The sequence below is a fragment of the Eucyclogobius newberryi genome, unplaced genomic scaffold, assembly GCF_026437365.1.
Source record: "Eucyclogobius newberryi isolate DKJ021-1_F unplaced genomic scaffold, fEucNew1.0.hap1 SCAF_22, whole genome shotgun sequence".
Classification (NCBI taxonomy): domain Eukaryota; kingdom Metazoa; phylum Chordata; class Actinopteri; order Gobiiformes; family Gobiidae; genus Eucyclogobius; species Eucyclogobius newberryi.
Window position 1 is genome coordinate 27,127,944 of NW_027315857.1, and position 19,404 is coordinate 27,147,347.

The 19,404-nt window shown below is 49.3% G+C and overlaps 2 protein-coding genes across 7 annotated transcripts in view; one reads left to right on the forward strand and one right to left on the reverse strand.

Annotated features, from left to right (window-relative positions):
• Positions 1-1,280, reverse strand: part of phka1a (phosphorylase kinase, alpha 1a (muscle)) — a 42,109-nt gene extending 40,829 nt beyond the window's left edge. For 5 of the 6 annotated variants that reach the window (XM_072458585.1, XM_072458583.1, XM_072458584.1 and 2 more), the window contains exons 1-4: positions 1,094-1,279; positions 554-712; positions 426-473; positions 1-108 (exon numbers count right to left, since the gene is read on the reverse strand). The exon at positions 1-108 is cut by the window's left edge and continues 61 nt beyond it. In XM_072458585.1, the coding sequence (XP_072314686.1) occupies positions 1-108; positions 426-473; positions 554-712; positions 1,094-1,171 (393 nt within the window). In that variant the 5' untranslated portion in view covers positions 1,172-1,279. Of the gene's footprint in view, positions 109-425; positions 474-553; positions 713-1,093 lie in introns of all 6 variants that reach the window. The other variant, XM_072458580.1, reaches the window with a different exon arrangement.
• Positions 1,281-1,891: 611 nt separating this feature from the next.
• Positions 1,892-18,817, forward strand: hdac8 (histone deacetylase 8). Its single transcript, XM_072458754.1, has 11 exons — positions 1,892-2,030; positions 2,411-2,463; positions 4,999-5,129; positions 6,625-6,766; positions 7,655-7,767; positions 8,374-8,451; positions 9,824-9,932; positions 10,012-10,184; positions 10,256-10,350; positions 18,492-18,597; positions 18,749-18,817. Exons 1-11 carry the CDS (start codon positions 1,917-1,919, stop codon positions 18,769-18,771), a joined length of 1,137 nt encoding a protein of 378 aa, XP_072314855.1. The 5' UTR covers positions 1,892-1,916; the 3' UTR covers positions 18,772-18,817.
• The last annotated feature ends 587 nt before the right edge of the window (positions 18,818-19,404 follow it).

Sequence of the window (19,404 nt, forward strand, 5' to 3'; positions counted from 1 at the left end):
ACCCCACTCGTCGTCGCCCACCACAGGAGCACACGTGTGAGTGTCGTACTTAGCGTGAAGAGAGTCGGACGTGCTGCGGCTGTACTTAAACTTCTCCACTTTGTCCAGCTGCACAAGGACCACAGCATGTAGAGAAAAGGACCATAACATGGAAAAAGAAAAAAAAGAAGGAAAACAATGGTAATACAATAAAAAAATATTCAAAAAAGGATCATATGTAAAAAAATGATCTGATTATCTGAAAAATTCTCAGAAAGTGAGTTTTTATGATGGCCTTCAAATTTCGATTCAATTGTGATTCATCTTGCGGCGCTAAAGGAGCATAACATTCAAATAAGAACTGTAATATGTAAATAAGCAGCACAATATGTAAATTAGGACCACAACATGTTAACGAGGCGAGAAGGGGGTTTTCTGTACTTTACCTGCCTCATGATGCACTGCAGGATCCCTCTCATCAGTTTGACCACACTCTGCAAAAACAGACTTTTAGTACCATCATCATCATCTTCATCATAAACACCATCACCATCAACACCATCGTCTTTCGTACCTGTTCGAGCTCGTAGGCCTTGGCTTTGTCCTCATCTCGGTCGGCGTTCTTGCGGTAGGCTAAGCTCAGCGCCCACACGGACACCACGCTGTAGACGTTGTCTCTGACCCAGGCATGGGGCTGCTCTGGGCAGCCGGGCAGTAGGCCTGTCACTGGGTCCTGGGCGGGGCAAACAGAACGCTAGATTATAATTGTTTATTTTTTTTATTTATTTTATTAATATATATATATATATATATATATATATATATATATATATATATATATATATATATATATATATATATATATATATATATATATATATATATATATATATATATATAAACTTACTTTCAACACTTTCTTCTGCCAATACTGATGTGTCAGAGGTACTTGTACTTGTACTGCAGTAGTATTAAAGTGTCAGAGGTACTTGTACTGCAGTAGTATGGATGTGTCAGAGGTACTTGTACTTGCACTGCAGTAGTATTGGTGTGTCAGAGGTACTTGTACTTGTACTGCAGTAGTATTTGTGCAGGAGTATGTGTTCCTTCTCACTTGGTGCCGCAGGATCGTCTGCTGCACGATCCGCGCGTAGTTGTCCAACTTCACGCCCGAGTTGCTCCTGCTCCTCATGGTTCAGGACGAGCTGTCAGTGCAGTCGAGCTACAGATCGAGCTGTCGGTGCATTTCCCGTGTCGTTCCGAGGGCGTAAAAAGGTCAAAAAAACACGCGGAATCCGAGTCAAAGCGCGGCGTGTAGTGAGAGTTCTCTGGACGTAACTTAAAGCGAGTCCCGGGGGACGCCCTTTCAAAGTAAAACTGTTATTGCGCGTTATAATAAACTATCATCGTTCTCAACCACCTAATAAAGCTAGATTTTAACTCTTATATTCAAGCATCTATTGAATACATGCTTATTTTAAATGTTGAATAGTTATTTTGTTTATATTTCTGCGCATATCAATGTTATTTTAGGAATCTAGATGATGGATAATGATTAAAATATGATGTTTGATGAAGCTGATATTCATTTTTTATCAATAGTTAAATGGCAGTTGAAAGAAAACCTCACTTTGAAAACATTTGTGCGGAAACTACAACGTTAAACTGTCTTTACAAAATTGTATCGTGATTTGAACAAAAATAAAACATTTAGTAGTATTCAAAATATTTTCTTTTGTTACAACAAGTTTGTGTATAACGTTAATAATTGTGTTTATATTAATAATTTTGTGGTAGGAACTATTGCGGGAGCAGTCGGAGTTTACGGGGGGAAGAGTTATGGTGTGACGCACATTCAAAGCCGTTCACATCTTTCCGCTTTTGTTTGTTAAAAAAACTAAACTTTGCGCCGTTTTTCGTCGCTTTCTTCGCCGTAGATGAGTTGCAGAGGAAAGAGTGACGATGTCGGCTCCGGAGAACGAAGAGTTTGTTACGTCCACAGCCCGGAATACGTGGAGAAATGCGACAGTTTGTCCAAAGTCCCGAACCGGGTCAGTCTGACGTGTTTACGGGGCTCAAACTCCCGGTTCTGACCCGGTTTATGTTCGTGTTTGTGGGGGTCAAACTCCCGGTTCTGACCCGGTTTATGTTCGTGTTTGTGGGGGTCAAACTCCCGGTTCTGACCCGGTTTATGTTCGTGTTTGTGGGGGTCAAACTCCCGGTTCTGACCCGGTTTATGTTCGTGTTTGTGGGGGTCAAACTCCCGGTTCTGACCCGGTTTATGTTCGTGTTTGTGGGGGTCAAACTCCCGGTTCTGACCCGGTTTATGTTCGTGTTTGTGGGGGTCAAACTCCCGGTTCTGACCCGGTTTATGTTCGTGTTTGTGGGGGTCAAACTCCCGGTTCTGACCCGGTTTGTCTCTGTGTTCCAGGCGTCCATGGTCCACTCCCTGATCGAGGCGTACGGGCTGCTCCGACACGTCAGGTCAGTTCCATGTCCAGTGTCTTTGCTCTTCATCATCCACAGATTTATATCCTAAAAACTTCTGTTATGGATCGAATCAGAGGAAAAGAAGAGCCGCGTTTAGAGGGAAAGAATATAATATATAAAGGTTTATTTCCATCGTCATGAACAGAATTCACAAACAAAGAAACTTGATTTGGTGCAACTTAAAACAATGACAGTTTAAATCTGCTGTAGTCTCTGTTTGTCCCCGTCTGTGGCTCCTCTCGTCTGTCGTGTTCCTCGTACATCCTCGTATGTGTCAGATATATTCATGTTTTCTCTCTGTGACTCCGCCCCTCAGCGTGGTGTATATTCATGTTTTCTCTGTGACTCCGCCCCTCAGCGTGGTGTATATTCATGTTTTCTCTGTGACTCCGCCCCTCAGCGTGGTGTATATTCATGTTTTCTCTGTGACTCCGCCCCTCAGCGTGGTGTATATTCATGTTTTCTCTGTGACTCCGCCCCTCAGCGTGGTGTATATTCATGTTTTCTCTGTGACTCCGCCCCTCAGCGTGGTGTATATTCATGTTTTCTCTGTGACTCCGCCCCTCAGCGTGGTGTATATTCATGTTTTCTCTCTGTGACTCCGCCCCTCAGCGGGGGTGTATATTCATGTTTTCTCTGTGACTCCGCCCCTCAGCGGGGGTGTATATTCATGTTTTCTCTGTGACTCCGCCCCTCAGCGTGGTGTATATTCATGTTTTCTCTGTGACTCCGCCCCTCAGCGTGGTGTATATTCATGTTTTCTCTGTGACTCCGCCCCTCAGCGTGGTGTATATTCATGTTTTCTCTGTGACTCCGCCCCTCAGCGTGGTGTATATTCATGTTTTCTCTGTGACTCCGCCCCTCAGCGGGGGTGTATATTCATGTTTTCTCTGTGACTCCGCCCCTCAGCGTGGTGTATATTCACGTTTTCTCTCTGACTCCGCCCCTCAGCGTGGTGTATATTCATGTTTTCTCTGTGACTCCGCCCCTCAGCGTGGTGTATATTCATGTTTTCTCTCTGTGACTCCGCCCCTCAGCGTGGTGTATATTCATGTTTTCTCTCTGTGACTCCGCCCCTCAGCGTGGTGTATATTCATGTTTTCTCTGTGACTCCGCCCCTCAGCGTGGTGTATATTCATGTTTTCTCTGTGACTCCGCCCCTCAGCGTGGTGTATATTCACGTTTTCTCTCTGACTCCGCCCCTCAGCGTGGTGTATATTCATGTTTTCTCTGTGACTCCGCCCCTCAGCGGGGGTGTATATTCATGTTTTCTCTGTGACTCCGCCCCTCAGCGTGGTGTATATTCACGTTTTCTCTCTGACTCCGCCCCTTAGCGTGGTGTATATTCATGTTTTCTTTGTGACTCCGCCCCTCAGCGTGGTGTATATTCATGTTTTTTCTCTGTGACTCCGCCCCTCAGCGGGGGTGTATATTCATGTTTTCTCTGTGACTCCGCCCCTCAGCGGGGGTGTATATTCATGTTTTTTCTCTGTGACTCCGCCCCTCAGCGGGGGTGTATATTCATGTTTTCTCTCTGACTCCGCCCCTCAGCGTGGTGTATATTCATGTTTTCTCTGTGACTCCGCCCCTCAGCGTGGTGTATATTCATGTTTTCTCTGTGACTCCGCCCATCAGCGTGGTGTATATTCATGTTTTCTCTGTGACTCCGCCCCTCAGCGTGGTGTATATTCACGTTTTCTCTCTGACTCCGCCCCTTAGCGTGGTGTATATTCATGTTTTCTTTGTGACTCCGCCCCTCAGCGTGGTGTATATTCATGTTTTTTCTCTGTGACTCCGCCCCTCAGCGGGGGTGTATATTCATGTTTTCTCTGTGACTCCGCCCCTCAGCGGGGGTGTATATTCATGTTTTTTCTCTGTGACTCCGCCCCTCAGCGGGGGTGTATATTCATGTTTTCTCTCTGACTCCGCCCCTCAGCGTGGTGTATATTCATGTTTTCTCTGTGACTCCGCCCATCAGCGTGGTGTATATTCATGTTTTCTCTGTGACTCCGCCCCTCAGCGTGGTGTATATTCACGTTTTCTCTCTGACTCCGCCCCTCAGCGTGGTGTATATTCATGTTTTCTCTGTGACTCCGCCCCTCAGCGTGGTGTATATTCATGTTTTTTCTCTGTGACTCCGCCCCTCAGCGGGGGTGTATATTCATGTTTTCTCTGTGACTCCGCCCCTCAGCGTGGTGTATATTCACGTTTTCTCTCTGACTCCGCCCCTCAGCGTGGTGTATATTCATGTTTTCTCTGTGACTCCGCCCCTCAGCGTGGTGTATATTCATGTTTTCTCTCTGACTCCGCCCCTTAGCGTGGTGTATATTCATGTTTTCTCTGTGACTCCGCCCCTCAGCGTGGTGTATATTCATGTTTTTTCTCTGTGACTCCGCCCCTCAGCGTGGTGTATATTCATGTTTTCTCTGTGACTCCGCCCATCAGCGTGGTGTATATTCATGTTTTCTCTGTGACTCCGCCCCTCAGCGTGGTGTATATTCATGTTTTCTCTGTGACTCCGCCCCTCAGCGTGGTGGAGCCTCGCGCCGCCTCCACAGAAGAAATGGCCAGGTTCCACAGCGACTCGTACCTGGAACATCTGCACAAGATCAGCCAAGACGGAGACGACGACGACCCGCAGTCTGCAGACTACGGCCTGGGTAACCACACCTCCTCCCGCCTCCACCCGCTTCACTCTCACGCCTTCACCTGCCTCCACCCGCTTCACTCTCACGCCTCCACCCGCTTCACTCTCACGCCTCCACCCGCTTCACTCTCACGCCTTCACCTGCCTCCACCCGCTTCACTCTCACGCCTCCACCCGCTTCACTCTCACGCCTCCACCCGCTTCACTCTCATGCCTCCACCCGCTTCCACCCGCTTCACTCTCACGCCTCCACCTGCCTCCACCCGCTTCACTCTCACGCCTCCACCCGCCTCCACCCGCTTCACTCTCACGCCTCCACCCGCCTCCACCCGCGTCACTCTCATGCCTCCACCCGCCTCCACCCGCTTCACTCTCACGCCTCCACCCACTTCACTCTCACGCCTCCACCTGCCTCCACCCGCTTCACTCTCACGCCTCCACCCACTTCACTCTCACGCCTCCACCTGCCTCCACCCGCTTCACTCTCACGCCTCCACCCACTTCACTCTCACGCCTCCACCTGCCTCCACCCGCTTCACTCTCACGCCTCCACCCGCTTCACTCTCACGCCTCCACCCGCTTCACTCTCACGCCTCCACCCGCCTCCACCCGCTTCACTCTCACGCCTCCACCCGCCTCCACCCGCGTCACTCTCACGCCTCCACCTGCCTCCAACTGCTTCACTTCTGTCATGATAAACTCTAAAGATGGAGCGTGTGACCTGCAGTTCACGTTGTAAACAGCAGAGGGCAGTGTTTGACCACAGAGCGTTTACAAGAGCAGAGTAACCAGAGTTTAGTGTTAGAGTTTAGACGTGTTAGAGTTTAGACGTGTTAGAGTTTAGACACGTTAGAGTTTAGACACGTTAGAGTTTAGACGTGTTATTGTGTCAAAATAGAGTTTATTTCACATTAAAGCTAAACTAACATTCACATGTTTCCGCTCGTTTTCGACGCACTGAACGCGTCTTAATCCACAACCTGAAGCGCAGGGTTCTAAAGGTCCAAGAGGCCCGATGACGACAACTGAATCTATTACTACAAAAATAGAAAACTATTTTTACAAAAGCATGTTTTATGTTTTCTGCTTTAACATGTCAGTCATTCCCTGCGTGCTGCTGTGCAGCCTGGTTGCCATAGCAGCAGGTTTCCCTGGCTGCACATGTGTGGTTGATGTGCTGGTGTGTGTTTTAAGAGTTCCTTCAGTTACAGGACAAAATCACCAGCTGCTTGAGCTCTGACCTCACCGCAAGCCCTGACCTCACCACAAGCCCTGACCTGACCGCAAGCCCTGACCTCACCACAAGCCCTGACCTGACCGCAAGCCCTGACCTCACCACAAGCCCTGACCTGACCACAAGCCCTGACCCCACCGCAAGCCCTGACCTCACCACAAGCCCTGACCTGACCGCAAGCCCTGACCTCACCGCAAGCTCTGACCCCACCGCAAGCTCTGACCCCACCGCAAGCTCTGACCGCACTAATCCTCTGCTGGTGTTGGTCGTCCAGGTTACGACTGCCCCATCGTGGAGGGCATCTACGACTACGCCGCAGCTGTAGGAGGCGCCACCATCACCGCCGCACAGACGCTGCTCGACCAGAAGTGTGACGTGGCCATCAACTGGGCCGGAGGCTGGCACCACGCCAAGAAGTAAGACACATGACGATGAAAGGTCAAAGGTCATGTCTGATGACAGGTCATGTCTGCGTGTTAAAACAGAATCTTCTCGTTCTTTCAGAGGCAGAATTATGGACAGAACAGATCTAAAGTGTCTTGTTTCTGATAAACGTTCGGGGACATTTGTCCTGCTCAGACTCTGCTCAGACTCTGCTCAGACTCTGCTCAGACTCTGCTCAAACTCTGCTCAGACTCTGCACAGACTCTGCACAGACTCTGCACAGACTCTGCTCAGACTCTGCTCAGACTCTGCACAGACTCTGCTCAGACTCTGCTCAGACTCTGCTCAGACTCTGCACAGACTCTGCTCAGACTCTGCACAGACTCTGCTCAGACTCTGCTCAGACTCTGCTCAGACTCTGCACAGACTCTGCACAGACTCTGCACAGACTCTGCTCAGACTCTGCACAGACTCTGCACAGACTCTGCACAGACTCTGCTCAGACTCTGCACAGACTCTGCACAGACTCTGCTCAGACTCTGCTCAGACTCTGCTCAGACTCTGCTCAGACTCTGCACAGACTCTGCTCAGACACTGCTCAGACACTGCACAGACTCTGCTCAGACTCTGCTCAGACTCTGCTCAGACTCTGCACAGACTCTGCTCAGACTCTGCTCAGACTCTGCTCAGACTCCGCTCAGACTCCGCTCAAACTCCGCTCAGACTCCGCTCAGACTCCGCTCAGACTCCGCTCAGACTCTGCTCAGACTCTGCTCAGACTCCGCTCAGACTCCGCTCAGACTCCGCTCAGACTCCGCTCAGACTCTGCTCAGACTCTGCTCAGACTCTGCTCAGACTCTGCTCAGACTCCGCTCAGACTCCGCTCAGTGACTCTGGACATGTCTCTGTGTCTGTGACAGGGACGAAGCGTCCGGATTCTGCTACGTGAACGACGCCGTGTTGGGAATCCTCAAACTGAGAGAGAAGTACGAGCGCGTCCTGTACGTGGACGTGGACCTGCACCACGGAGACGGTACGAGCAGAGCAACACGCTACGGAACAACACACTAACACGCTCAGGAACACGCTCAGGAACAACACGCTCAGGAACACGCTAACACGCTCAGGAACAACACGCTAACACGCTCAGGAACACGCTCAGGAACAACACGCTCAGGAACACGCTAACACGCTCAGGAACAACACGCTAACACGCTCAGGAACAACACGCTAACACGCTCAGGAACACGCTCAGGAACAACACGCTCAGGAACACGCTCAGGAACAACACGCTAACACGCTCAGGAACAACACGCTAACACGCTCAGGAACACGCTCAGGAACAACACGCTCAGGAACACGCTCAGGAACAACACGCTAACACGCTCAGGAACAACACGCTAACACGCTCAGGAACACGCTCAGGAACAACACGCTCAGGAACACGCTCAGGAACAACACGCTAACACGCTCAGGAACAACACGCTAACACGCTCAGGAACACGCTCAGGAACAACACGCTCAGGAACACGCTCAGGAACACGCTAACACGCTCAGGAACAACACGCTAACACGCTCAGGAACAACACGCTAACACGAACACGCTCCTGAACGTCTCTTCATGTCTTGTGTCCTGCAGGAGTGGAGGACGCGTTCAGCTTCACGTCCAAAGTCATGACTGTTTCCCTCCACAAGTTCTCCCCCGGATTCTTCCCAGGTTAGGGTTTGTGTTAAAGTGACGGGACTTTACCATGTTCCAATGTTGACTTTATCTGGTGTGTTTGTACCTGTCGTACGTATAGATGATACTTTTACTCCAATCGCGCAGGTATTTGTGGAGAAAAGTGAAAAGATCCGTAGGAAATGACAGGAAGTGAAATCACACCAGGGACACTCATACAGGAAGTGACATCGCACCAGGGACACTCATACAGGAAGTGACATCACACTAGGGACACTCATACAGGAAGTGACATCACAGCAGGGACACTCATACAGGAAGTGACATCACAGCAGGGACACTCATACAGGAAGTGACATCACAGCAGGGACACTCATACAGGAAGTGACATCACAGCAGGGACACTCATACAGGAAGTGACATCACAGCAGGGACACTCATACAGGAAGTGACATCGCACCAGGGACACTCATACAGGAAGTGACATCGCACCAGGGACACTCATACAGGAAGTGACATCACACTAGGGACACTCATACAGGAAGTGACATCACAGCAGGGACACTCATACAGGAAGTGACATCACAGCAGGGACACTCATACAGGAAGTGACATCACAGCAGGGACACTCATACAGGAAGTGACATCACAGCAGGGACACTCATACAGGAAGTGACATCACAGCAGGGACACCTATACAGGAAGTGACATCACAGCAGGGACACCTATACAGGAAGTGACATCACAGCAGGGACACTCATACAGGAAGTGACATCACAGCAGGGACACTCATACAGGAAGTGACATCACAGCAGGGGCACTCATACAGGAAGTGACATCACACCAGAGGCACTCGTACAGGAAGTGACATCACACCAGAGGCACTCGTACAGGAAGTGACATCACAGCAGGAATACTCGTACAGGAAGTGACATCACAGCAGGGGCACTCGTACAGGAAGTGAAATCACAGCAGGGGCACTCGTACAGGAAGTGACATCACAGCAGGGATAATCGTACAGGAAGTGACATCACAGCAGGGATACTCTTACAGGAAGTGACATCACAGCAGGAATACTCGTACAGGAAGTGACATCACAGCAGGGGCACTCATACAGGAAGTCACATCACAGCAAGGACACTCGTACAGGAAGTGACATCACAGCAGGGGCACTCGTACAGGAAGTGACATCACAGCAGGGGCACTCGTACAGGAAGTGACGTCACAGCCGGGTCACTCGTACAGGAAGTGACATCGGGCCAAATTTTATAGCAGTTTGGCATCTTTTTAGGTTTAAAATGGTCACTTCCTGTTTGTAAATCATCATCTCTTGGAAAGTGCTCAACTGTTTCCTGCGACCAAAACTCCAACACCGACTGGAACCAGAGATTTGTTGTTGTGTTTTCAGGGACGGGAGACGTGTGCGACACAGGTCTGGGCAAAGGTCGATGGTACGCCGTCAACGTCCCAATGGAAGACGGTATCCAGGACGACCGATACTACCAAGTCTTCACCAGGTTGACGCGCCTTTCCGTTTGCAGAGCGAGCGTTGTGTGTGTTGTGTCTCCCGCTCTTGACCCTCTGGTGTCGGTCCAGTGTGATGCTCGAGGTGTTGTCCAGCTTTAACCCGGAGGCCGTGGTCATGCAGCTGGGGGCCGACACCATGGCCGGGGACCCCATGTGCTCCTTTAACATGACGCCGGTGGGAGTGTCCAAGTGTCTGCTCTACGTCCTGCAGTGGAGGCGGCCCACGCTGCTGCTGGGGGGAGGTACCACTACACTCTCTGGACACTGGTGTGGTCATCAGAAGGTCCGTTACACCTTTGTCCTCTGTTTGCAGGAGGATATCATCTGGCCAACACGGCGCGGTGCTGGACCTTCCTCACGGCGGCGGTTTTGGGAAAGACTCTTCCGTCTGAGATCCCGGACCACGAGGTTTGATGAACACTTACTCCTTATTAAATATTGTTGATAGTAAAAGTAGTTTGCCATACTTCCCCCTAGGGCAGCGGAGCTGAAACTGTAGCTTTATATTTCTGTTCCTAACTGGCCTGAGTCTGACCATAAGTTATTTCAAAGAGGAACGTTTAAGCCTGGACTTAAATGAAGAGACTGTATCAGCAAATTTAACATGGGTCGGGAGATGATTCCATAACACAGGAGCTCTACCTCCTACTGTGCTTTTAGAGACTCTTGGGACCATCAGAAGGCTCTACCTCCTACTGTGCTTTTAGAGACTCTTGGGACCATCAGAAGGCTCTACCTCCTACTGTGCTTTTAGAGACTCTTGGGACCATCAGAAGGCTCTACCTCCTACTGTGCTTTTAGAGACTCTTGGGACCATCAGAAGGCTCTACCTCCTACTGTGCTTTTAGAGACTCTTGGGACCATCAGAAGGCTCTACCTCCTACTGTGCTTTTAGAGACTCTTGGGACCATCAGAAGGCTCTACCTCCTACTGTGCTTTTAGAGACTCTTGGGACCATCAGAAGGCTCTACCTCCTACTGTGCTTTTAGAGACTCTTGGGACCACCAGAAGGCTCTACCTCCTACTGTGCTTTTAGAGACTCTTGGGACCACCAGAAGGCTCTACCTCCTACTGTGCTTTTAGAGACTCTTGGGACCATCAGAAGGCTCTACCTCCTACTGTGCTTTTAGAGACTCTTGGGACCATCAGAAGGCTCTACCTCCTACTGTGCTTTTAGAGACTCTTGGGACCATCAGAAGGCTCTACCTCCTACTGTGCTTTTAGAGACTCTTGGGACCATCAGAAGGCTCTACCTCCTACTGTGCTTTTAGAGACTCTTGGGACCATCAGAAGGCTCTACCTCCTACTGTGCTTTTAGAGACTCTTGGGACCATCAGAAGGCTCTACCTCCTACTGTGCTTTTAGAGACTCTTGGGACCATCAGAAGGCTCTACCTCCTACTGTGCTTTTAGAGACTCTTGGGACCATCAGAAGGCTCTACCTCCTACTGTGCTTTTAGAGACTCTTGGGACCATCAGAAGGCCAGCATTTTGAGAGTGAAGAGCTCCTTTAAACCTATGTGTCAGTGCTCCATCTACTGGCAGCTCAGGAAATTGCCATGGAAGCTCTCTCTGAGAGCGCGAGGTTAGAACAGAGTTAGGACGAAGCTAGAACAGAGTTGGGACGGGGTTAGAACAGAGTTAGGACGGGGTTAGAACAGAGTTAGGACGGGGTTAGGACGGGGTTAGAACAGAGTTAGGACGGGGTTAGGACGGGGTTAGAACAGAGAGAGGACGGGGTTAGGACGGGGTTAGAACAGAGAGAGGACGGGGTTAGGACGGGGTTAGAACAGAGTTAGGACGGGGTTAGGACGGGATTAGAACAGAGTTAGGACGGGGTTAGGACAGAATTAGGACGGGGTTAGAACAGAGTTAGGACGAGGTCAGAACAGAGTTAGAACGGTGTTAGGACAGAGTTAGAACAGAGTTAGAACAGAGTTAGAACGGGGTTAGAACAGACTTAGGACGGGGTTAAGAGACAGTTAAGAGTACATTTTGCATGAATTGTGTAAAACTTTAATCCAGAACTTTAGATCATGCTAAAAGTAAAGGGTTTTCTTCATCGACCTGAGTTTGTCCTGTACAGAAGCTCACACTCTCCTCTGAACACAAAGCCTCCTTCTCTCCGTCTCAGACCTGAACACTCGTCTTTGTGTTTCACCTTCGCTGAGTCACAACCCATAGTCAAAGATTTGTCTCCCTCGTCTCCTCCCACGTCTCCTGCACAGGCGGAACGAGGGCGGAACGAGGGGGAGACGAGGGAGGAACGAGGGCGGAACGAGGGGGAGACGAGGGAGGAACGAGGGCGGAACGAGGGGGAGACGAGGGAGGAACGAGGGCGGAACGAGGGGGAGACGAGGAAGGAACAAGGGGGAGACGAGGAAGGAACAAGGGGGAGACGAGGAAGGAACAAGGGGGAGATGAGGAAGGAACAAGGGGGAGACGAGGAAGGAACAAGGGGGAGACGAGGAAGGAACAAGGGGGAGACGAGGAAGGAACAAGGGGGAGACGAGGGAGGAACAAGGGTGAGACAAGGTGGAGACGAGGAAGGAACGAGGGGGAGACGAGAGAGGAACGAGGGAGAGATGAGGAAGGAACGAGGGGGAGACGAGAGAGGAACGAGGGAGAGATGAGGAAGGAACGAGGGGGAGACGAGGGGGAGACGAAGGAGGAACAAGGGTGAAAGAGAGATAAAGTTGCTCAATGAGGGAGACAGAAGGTGGAAGGACAGATGAGGGAGACCTGAGGCAGAGGGTGTAGAGGTGGGGGGGAGGCGTGGGGGGGAGGCGGGTGAGACACTGAACTCCTCTGTTCTGCTGCAGTTTCACTTTGGACAAACCAGAACCTTTCAACACAAACTGATTAAAGCCTCATTTTGATTGAATCATGTGACTTTGTGTTTTAGTCTGTTTAGTCCAGACTTTAACTTCAGACAAACACGATCGAGATCAGAAACAGGAGGATCATAATCCAAATGTAAATGAGTTATATTTGGCCAAACACTGCCCTTTTTGAATGGCAAACATATTTATATGATGTGTTCACAGTTGTCCTGGTTTGGTCCTGGTTTGGTCCTGGTTTGGTCCTGGTTTGGTCTTGGTTTAGTCCCATTTTGTCTTTGGTGTGAGCAACTGTGAGGTAGATTTGATATTTACATTTATAATCTGACTTTGAAATCTTCTAAATATGAGTAAATGAAGAGCATCGTCCGTCTCTGTGACTCTTCTTTATATATCAGACCTGAACAGTTGGAAATGAGGCTCGTTAAAACCGTCCACAACAGGCTAAAAAGTAGATAAATCTGCTCTCACAGTGTGAAGCAGGACGAGGGTTTTACAAACACATGACGGAAAGGACCCTCACACTGTCTCTGAACTGGAGGAACTGACCTCACACTGTCTCTGAACTGGAGGAACTGACCTCACACTGTCTCTGAACTGGAGGAACTGACCTCACACTGTCTCTGAACTGGAGGAACTGACCTCACACTGTCTCTGAACTGGAGGAACTGACCTCACACTGTCTCTGAACTGGAGGAACTGACCTCACACTGTCTCTGAACTGGAGGAACTGACCTCACACTGTCTCTGAACTGGAGGAACTGACCTCACACTGTCTCTGAACTGGAGGAACTGACCTCACACCGTCTCTGAACTGGAGGAACTGACCTCACACTGTCTCTGAACTGGAGGAACTGACCTCACACTGTCTCTGAACTGGAGGAACTGACCTCACACTGTCTCTGAACTGGAGGAACTGACCTCACACTGTCTCTGAACTGGAGGAACTGACCTCACACCGTCTCTGAACTGGAGGAACTGACCTCACACTGTCTCTGAACTGGAGGAACTGACCTCACACTGTCTCTGAACTGGAGGAACTGACCTCACACCGTCTCTGAACTGGAGGAACTGACCTCACACCGTCTCTGAACTGGAGGAACTGACCTCACACTGTCTCTGAACTGGAGGAACTGACCTCACACTGTCTCTGAACTGGAGGAACTGACCTCACACTGTCTCTGAACTGGAGGAACTGACCTCACACCGTCTCTGAACTGGAGGAACTGACCTCACACTGTCTCTGAACTGGAGGAACTGACCTCACACCGTCTCTGAACTGGAGGAACTGACCTCACACTGTCTCTGAACTGGAGGAACTGACCTCACACTGTCTCTGAACTGGAGGAACTGACCTCACACTGTCTCTGAACTGGAGGAACTGACCTCACACTGTCTCTGAACTGGAGGAACTGACCTCACACTGTCTCTGAACTGGAGGAACTGACCTCACACCGTCTCTGAACTGGAGGAACTGACCTCACACCGTCTCTGAACTGGAGGAACTGACCTCACACTGTCTCTGAACTGGAGGAACTGACCTCACACTGTCTCTGAACTGGAGGAACTGACCTCACACCGTCTCTGAACTGGAGGAACTGACCTCACACTGTCTCTGAACTGGAGGAACTGACCTCACACTGTCTCTGAACTGGAGGAACTGACCTCACACCGTCTCTGAACTGGAGGAACTGACCTCACACCGTCTCTGAACTGGAGGAACTGACCTCACACTGTCTCTGAACTGGAGGAACTGACCTCACACTGTCTCTGAACTGGAGGAACTGACCTCACACCGTCTCTGAACTGGAGGAACTGACCTCACACTGTCTCTGAACTGGAGGAACTGACCTCACACTGTCTCTGAACTGGAGGAACTGACCTCACACTGTCTCTGAACTAGAGGAACTGACCTCACACCGTCTCTGAACTGGAGGAACTGACCTCACACTGTCTCTGAACTGGAGGAACTGACCTCACACTGTCTCTGAACTGGAGGAACTGACCTCACACCGTCTCTGAACTGGAGGAACTGACCTCACACCGTCTCTGAACTGGAGGAACTGACCTCACACTGTCTCTGAACTGGAGGAACTGACCTCACACCGTCTCTGAACTGGAGGAACTGACCTCACACTGTCTCTGAACTGGAGGAACTGACCTCACACTGTCTCTGAACTGGAGGAACTGACCTCACACCGTCTCTGAACTGGAGGAACTGACCTCACACTGTCTCTGAACTGGAGGAACTGACCTCACACCGTCTCTGAACTGGAGGAACTGACCTCACACTGTCTCTGAACTGGAGGAACTGACCTCACACCGTCTCTGAACTGGAGGAACTGACCTCACACCGTCTCTGAACTGGAGGAACTGACCTCACACTGTCTCTGAACTGGAGGAACTGACCTCACACTGTCTCTGAACTGGAGGAACTGACCTCACACCGTCTCTGAACTGGAGGAACTGACCTCACACCGTCTCTGAACTGGAGGAACTGACCTCACACTGTCTCTGAACTGGAGGAACTGACCTCACACTGTCTCTGAACTGGAGGAACTGACCTCACACTGTCTCTGAACTGGAGGAACTGACCTCACACTGTCTCTGAACTGGAGGAACTGACCTCACACTGTCTCTGAACTGGAGGAACTGACCTCACACTGTCTCTGAACTGGAGGAACTGACCTCACACTGTCTCTGAACTGGAGGAACTGACCTCACACCGTCTCTGAACTGGAGGAACTGACCTCACACCGTCTCTGAACTGGAGGAACTGACCTCACACTGTCTCTGAACTGGAGGAACTGACCTCACACCGTCTCTGAACTGGAGGAACTGACCTCACACCGTCTCTGAACTGGAGGAACTGACCTCACACCGTCTCTGAACTGGAGGAACTGACCTCACACTGTCTCTGAACTGGAGGAACTGACCTCACACCGTCTCTGAACTGGAAGAACTGACCTCACACCGTCTCTGAACTGGAGGAACTGACCTCACACTGTCTCTGAACTGGAGGAACTGACCTCACACTGTCTCTGAACTGGAGGAACTGACCTCACACTGTCTCTGAACTGGAGGAACTGACCTCACACTGTCTCTGAACTGGAGGAACTGACCTCACACTGTCTCTGAACTGGAGGAACTGACCTCACACTGTCTCTGAACTGGAGGAACTGACCTCACACCGTCTCTGAACTGGAGGAACTGACCTCACACTGTCTCTGAACTGGAGGAAGTGACCTCACACTGTCTCTGAACTGGAGGAACTGACCTCACACTGTCTCTGAACTGGAGGAACTGACCTCACACCGTCTCTGAACTGGAGGAACTGACCTCACACCGTCTCTGAACTGGAGGAACTGACCTCACACTGTCTCTGAACTGGAGGAACTGACCTCACACCGTCTCTGAACTGGAGGAACTGACCTCACACCGTCTCTGAACTGGAGGAACTGACCTCACACCGTCTCTGAACTGGAGGAACTGACCTCACACTGTCTCTGAACTGGAGGAACTGACCTCACACCGTCTCTGAACTGGAGGAACTGACCTCACACCGTCTCTGAACTGGAGGAACTGACCTCACACTGTCTCTGAACTGGAGGAACTGACCTCACACTGTCTCTGAACTGGAGGAACTGACCTCACACTGTCTCTGAACTGGAGGAACTGACCTCACACCGTCTCTGAACTGGAGGAACTGACCTCACACCGTCTCTGAACTGGAGGAACTGACCTCACACCGTCTCTGAACTGGAGGAACTGACCTCACACCGTCTCTGAACTGGAGGAACTGACCTCACACTGTCTCTGAACTGGAGGAACTGACCTCACACTGTCTCTGAACTGGAGGAACTGACCTCACACCGTCTCTGAACTGGAGGAACTGACCTCACACCGTCTCTGAACTGGAGGAACTGACCTCACACTGTCTCTGAACTGGAGGAACTGACCTCTGACCTCCAGAACACATTTACATCACGTCCACAGGAGAAAACAACACAACAGGGTTTTTCTGCTTCAGGCGCGTCCTGAGTCAGCTCTATGATGTTTCACATTCCATCATGATTAACACCTCTGAGCACAATAGAACGATGTTAGAACGATGTTAGAACGATGTTAGAAATATGTTAGAAATATGTTAGAACGATGTTAGAACAGGGTTAAATCCGCTGCAGCGCCCCCATGAGTTTAAACACAGTAAAGACATCTTATTTTAGATATTAAAGGCCGTGTTTTGTGAATTCATCTTCGTTGATCTCATATTGAATGCGCTGAAACCACGTGTGAAGAGGGGGAACCTTCTGCTTGTTCCGCTCTCGTTGCTCAGGGGAATTATAACCTGTGACACGCTGCGGGTGGAACAGGAAAAACACTGAACCCTCATTCGTCCAGGAGGGTTCCATAGTCTGGACTGGAAACGTTTCGACTATCAATAAGCCACGCCCACCAGGAAACCAGAAACCAAACCTCTTTGTTTCCTCTCGCTCCTTTAATGGGCCATCAGCCTCCCATTGTCCCTGGCTCACTCTCTCTCCTCCTGTGATTAGCAATGCTCTGGGCGTCGACCTCTCCAGGGATTCAAGACACTATTATATACGACCGGAAGGTTGAATCTGAACCCACGCTTCCTGTTTTAGGACGGAAGGACCTGGTTTAGACCTGGTTTAGACCTGGTTTAGACCTGGTTTATCACATCGTCATAAGGCGCTGGTACAGCTGGCAGCCCGGTGTAAACGCTCTCTCTTCTTTCTCACACTTATTGTGCTTTATCTCCTATATTTTGTAAATATAGTTAGTATATTTTTTCTATTTTACTGTACGATAGGGACACGCGCTGGAATAGTTTTTTAATTCAACTGTTTTTGACTTTTTTCGGCTGGATTTGAGCGTTTTTCGTTGCGTTCGTTGTGTTGTTGTGACGTGAGCTAGCTCCGAGCGAGCCCACCAGCCCCCCCCCGCGCCCTCCGGCCGCGCTAAAGTACGGCGTGTCGTCGGTACACGTTTATATACACGTTTATATGAAAGAGGAACTTCACCAACGATCGGGACATGCACTGGAATCGCTTTAAATTAACTTGTTTTGACTTTATTCGGCTGGATTGAGTATTTTCGTCGTGTCGTTGCGATGTGTCTTGGCTCTGAGTCCCCCGGCTCCGGCCCCGCCCCCCGGCTCCGGCCCCGCCCCCTGGCTCCGGCCCCGCCCCCCGGCTCCGGCCCCGCCCCCCGGCCGGCGCCGTACCGCGTTTCCACAAAGGAGGAACTCATGAGACTGCGGAGAACTGTCGTCTTACCCGGAGATCGTCACGTTATCCCGTCGCAATACTGACCTAACCTAATACTGATGTGCAATTACTGTGAAATTCATGTGCAATCTATGTGCTGTCGTGACACACATTCATGTGCAATTACTGTCGGGATCACATGCAATGGTATTTATGTATTTATTTTTCTATGGGAGTTTTTATTTATTTATAGGAGATCTTCAACTGAAAGTGTTTTTCAGACTTCCTATAAGTGATCTGTTCTTCTGTATCTACCTCTGTATCTACCTGCGTTGCACCAATGAAATTTCCCCATGTGGGACAATAAAGGAATATCTTATCTTATCTTATCTTATCTTAGACCTGGTTTAGACCTTGTTTAAGCCTTGTTTAGACCTCTCTCTCTCGGTTTCTCATGACCTTTCTTCTCCTTGTCCCAGTTCTTCACAGAGTACGGGCCGGACTACTCGCTGGAGATCAGTCCGAGCTGCAGACCCGACCGAAACGACTCCAAACATCTGGAGCAGGTCCTCTCCACCATCAAAGGTCAGTGTCCAAACATCTGGATTATTTATATATATATATATATATATATATATATATATATATATATATATATATATATATATATATATATATATATATATATATATATATATATATATATATATAAACAATCATCTCTTTCTGTTCACAGGGAACTTGAAGAATGTGGTTTAGCTGAAGTGAAGACGTGTCCCTGAAGTCCTGGTCTCTGGTCTCTGGTCTCTGGTCTTGGTCTTGGTCCTGGTCCTGGTCCTGGACTAAACCAGGATAAATACTTCAAACATTTGAAAACTTTGTGGATATTGTACATTTTTACACCGAAAACTTGTTTGTTTGACTTTTTTACAGTTTAGTCTGACTTTTTATGTAAATGTTACGGTTTTAATTAAAAATGTTTTAATTAAAGATGTTTCCTCCATTGAATCCACTCAGATTCTGAGTCAGATTTAAAAAAGTTTTTAAAAAATCCAAATTAAAAAAATCTGCAAAATTTGACCCGTTTTCAGTCTCTAAAAAATCACTGGAAAAAAACAAATAATAAATCCAAAACCTGCTCTGTAAATGTTTTGTATTTAATTTCTTATTATATTATATCAATTTAAACTGCTCTGTCCATTTTTCACATTTTAAGGTTCTAAATATGTGACATTTTGAGCCTTTTTACACAGAAAACACATTTATAGTTTCACATTTATATCTTTAAATTGAAGTGTTTTTCCTGTTTCAGAAAAGTATGTATTTGTGCTGAAATACACTTGCAACAGCATTCCGAGTACTTTTTTACTTCATGTATGTACAGTTCCTTCC

Excerpts from the sequence above, each read along its gene's own strand:
- hdac8 (XM_072458754.1), top strand. The coding sequence starts at position 1,917 with ATGAGTTGCAGAGGAAAGAGTGACGATGTCGGCTCCGGAGAACGAAGA. Across the intron at positions 2,031-2,410 it reads TGTCCAAAGTCCCGAACCGG|GCGTCCATGGTCCACTCCCT; the intron begins GTCAGTCTGACG and ends TCTGTGTTCCAG. Across the intron at positions 10,351-18,491 it reads CTGAGATCCCGGACCACGAG|TTCTTCACAGAGTACGGGCC; the intron begins GTTTGATGAACA and ends TCCTTGTCCCAG.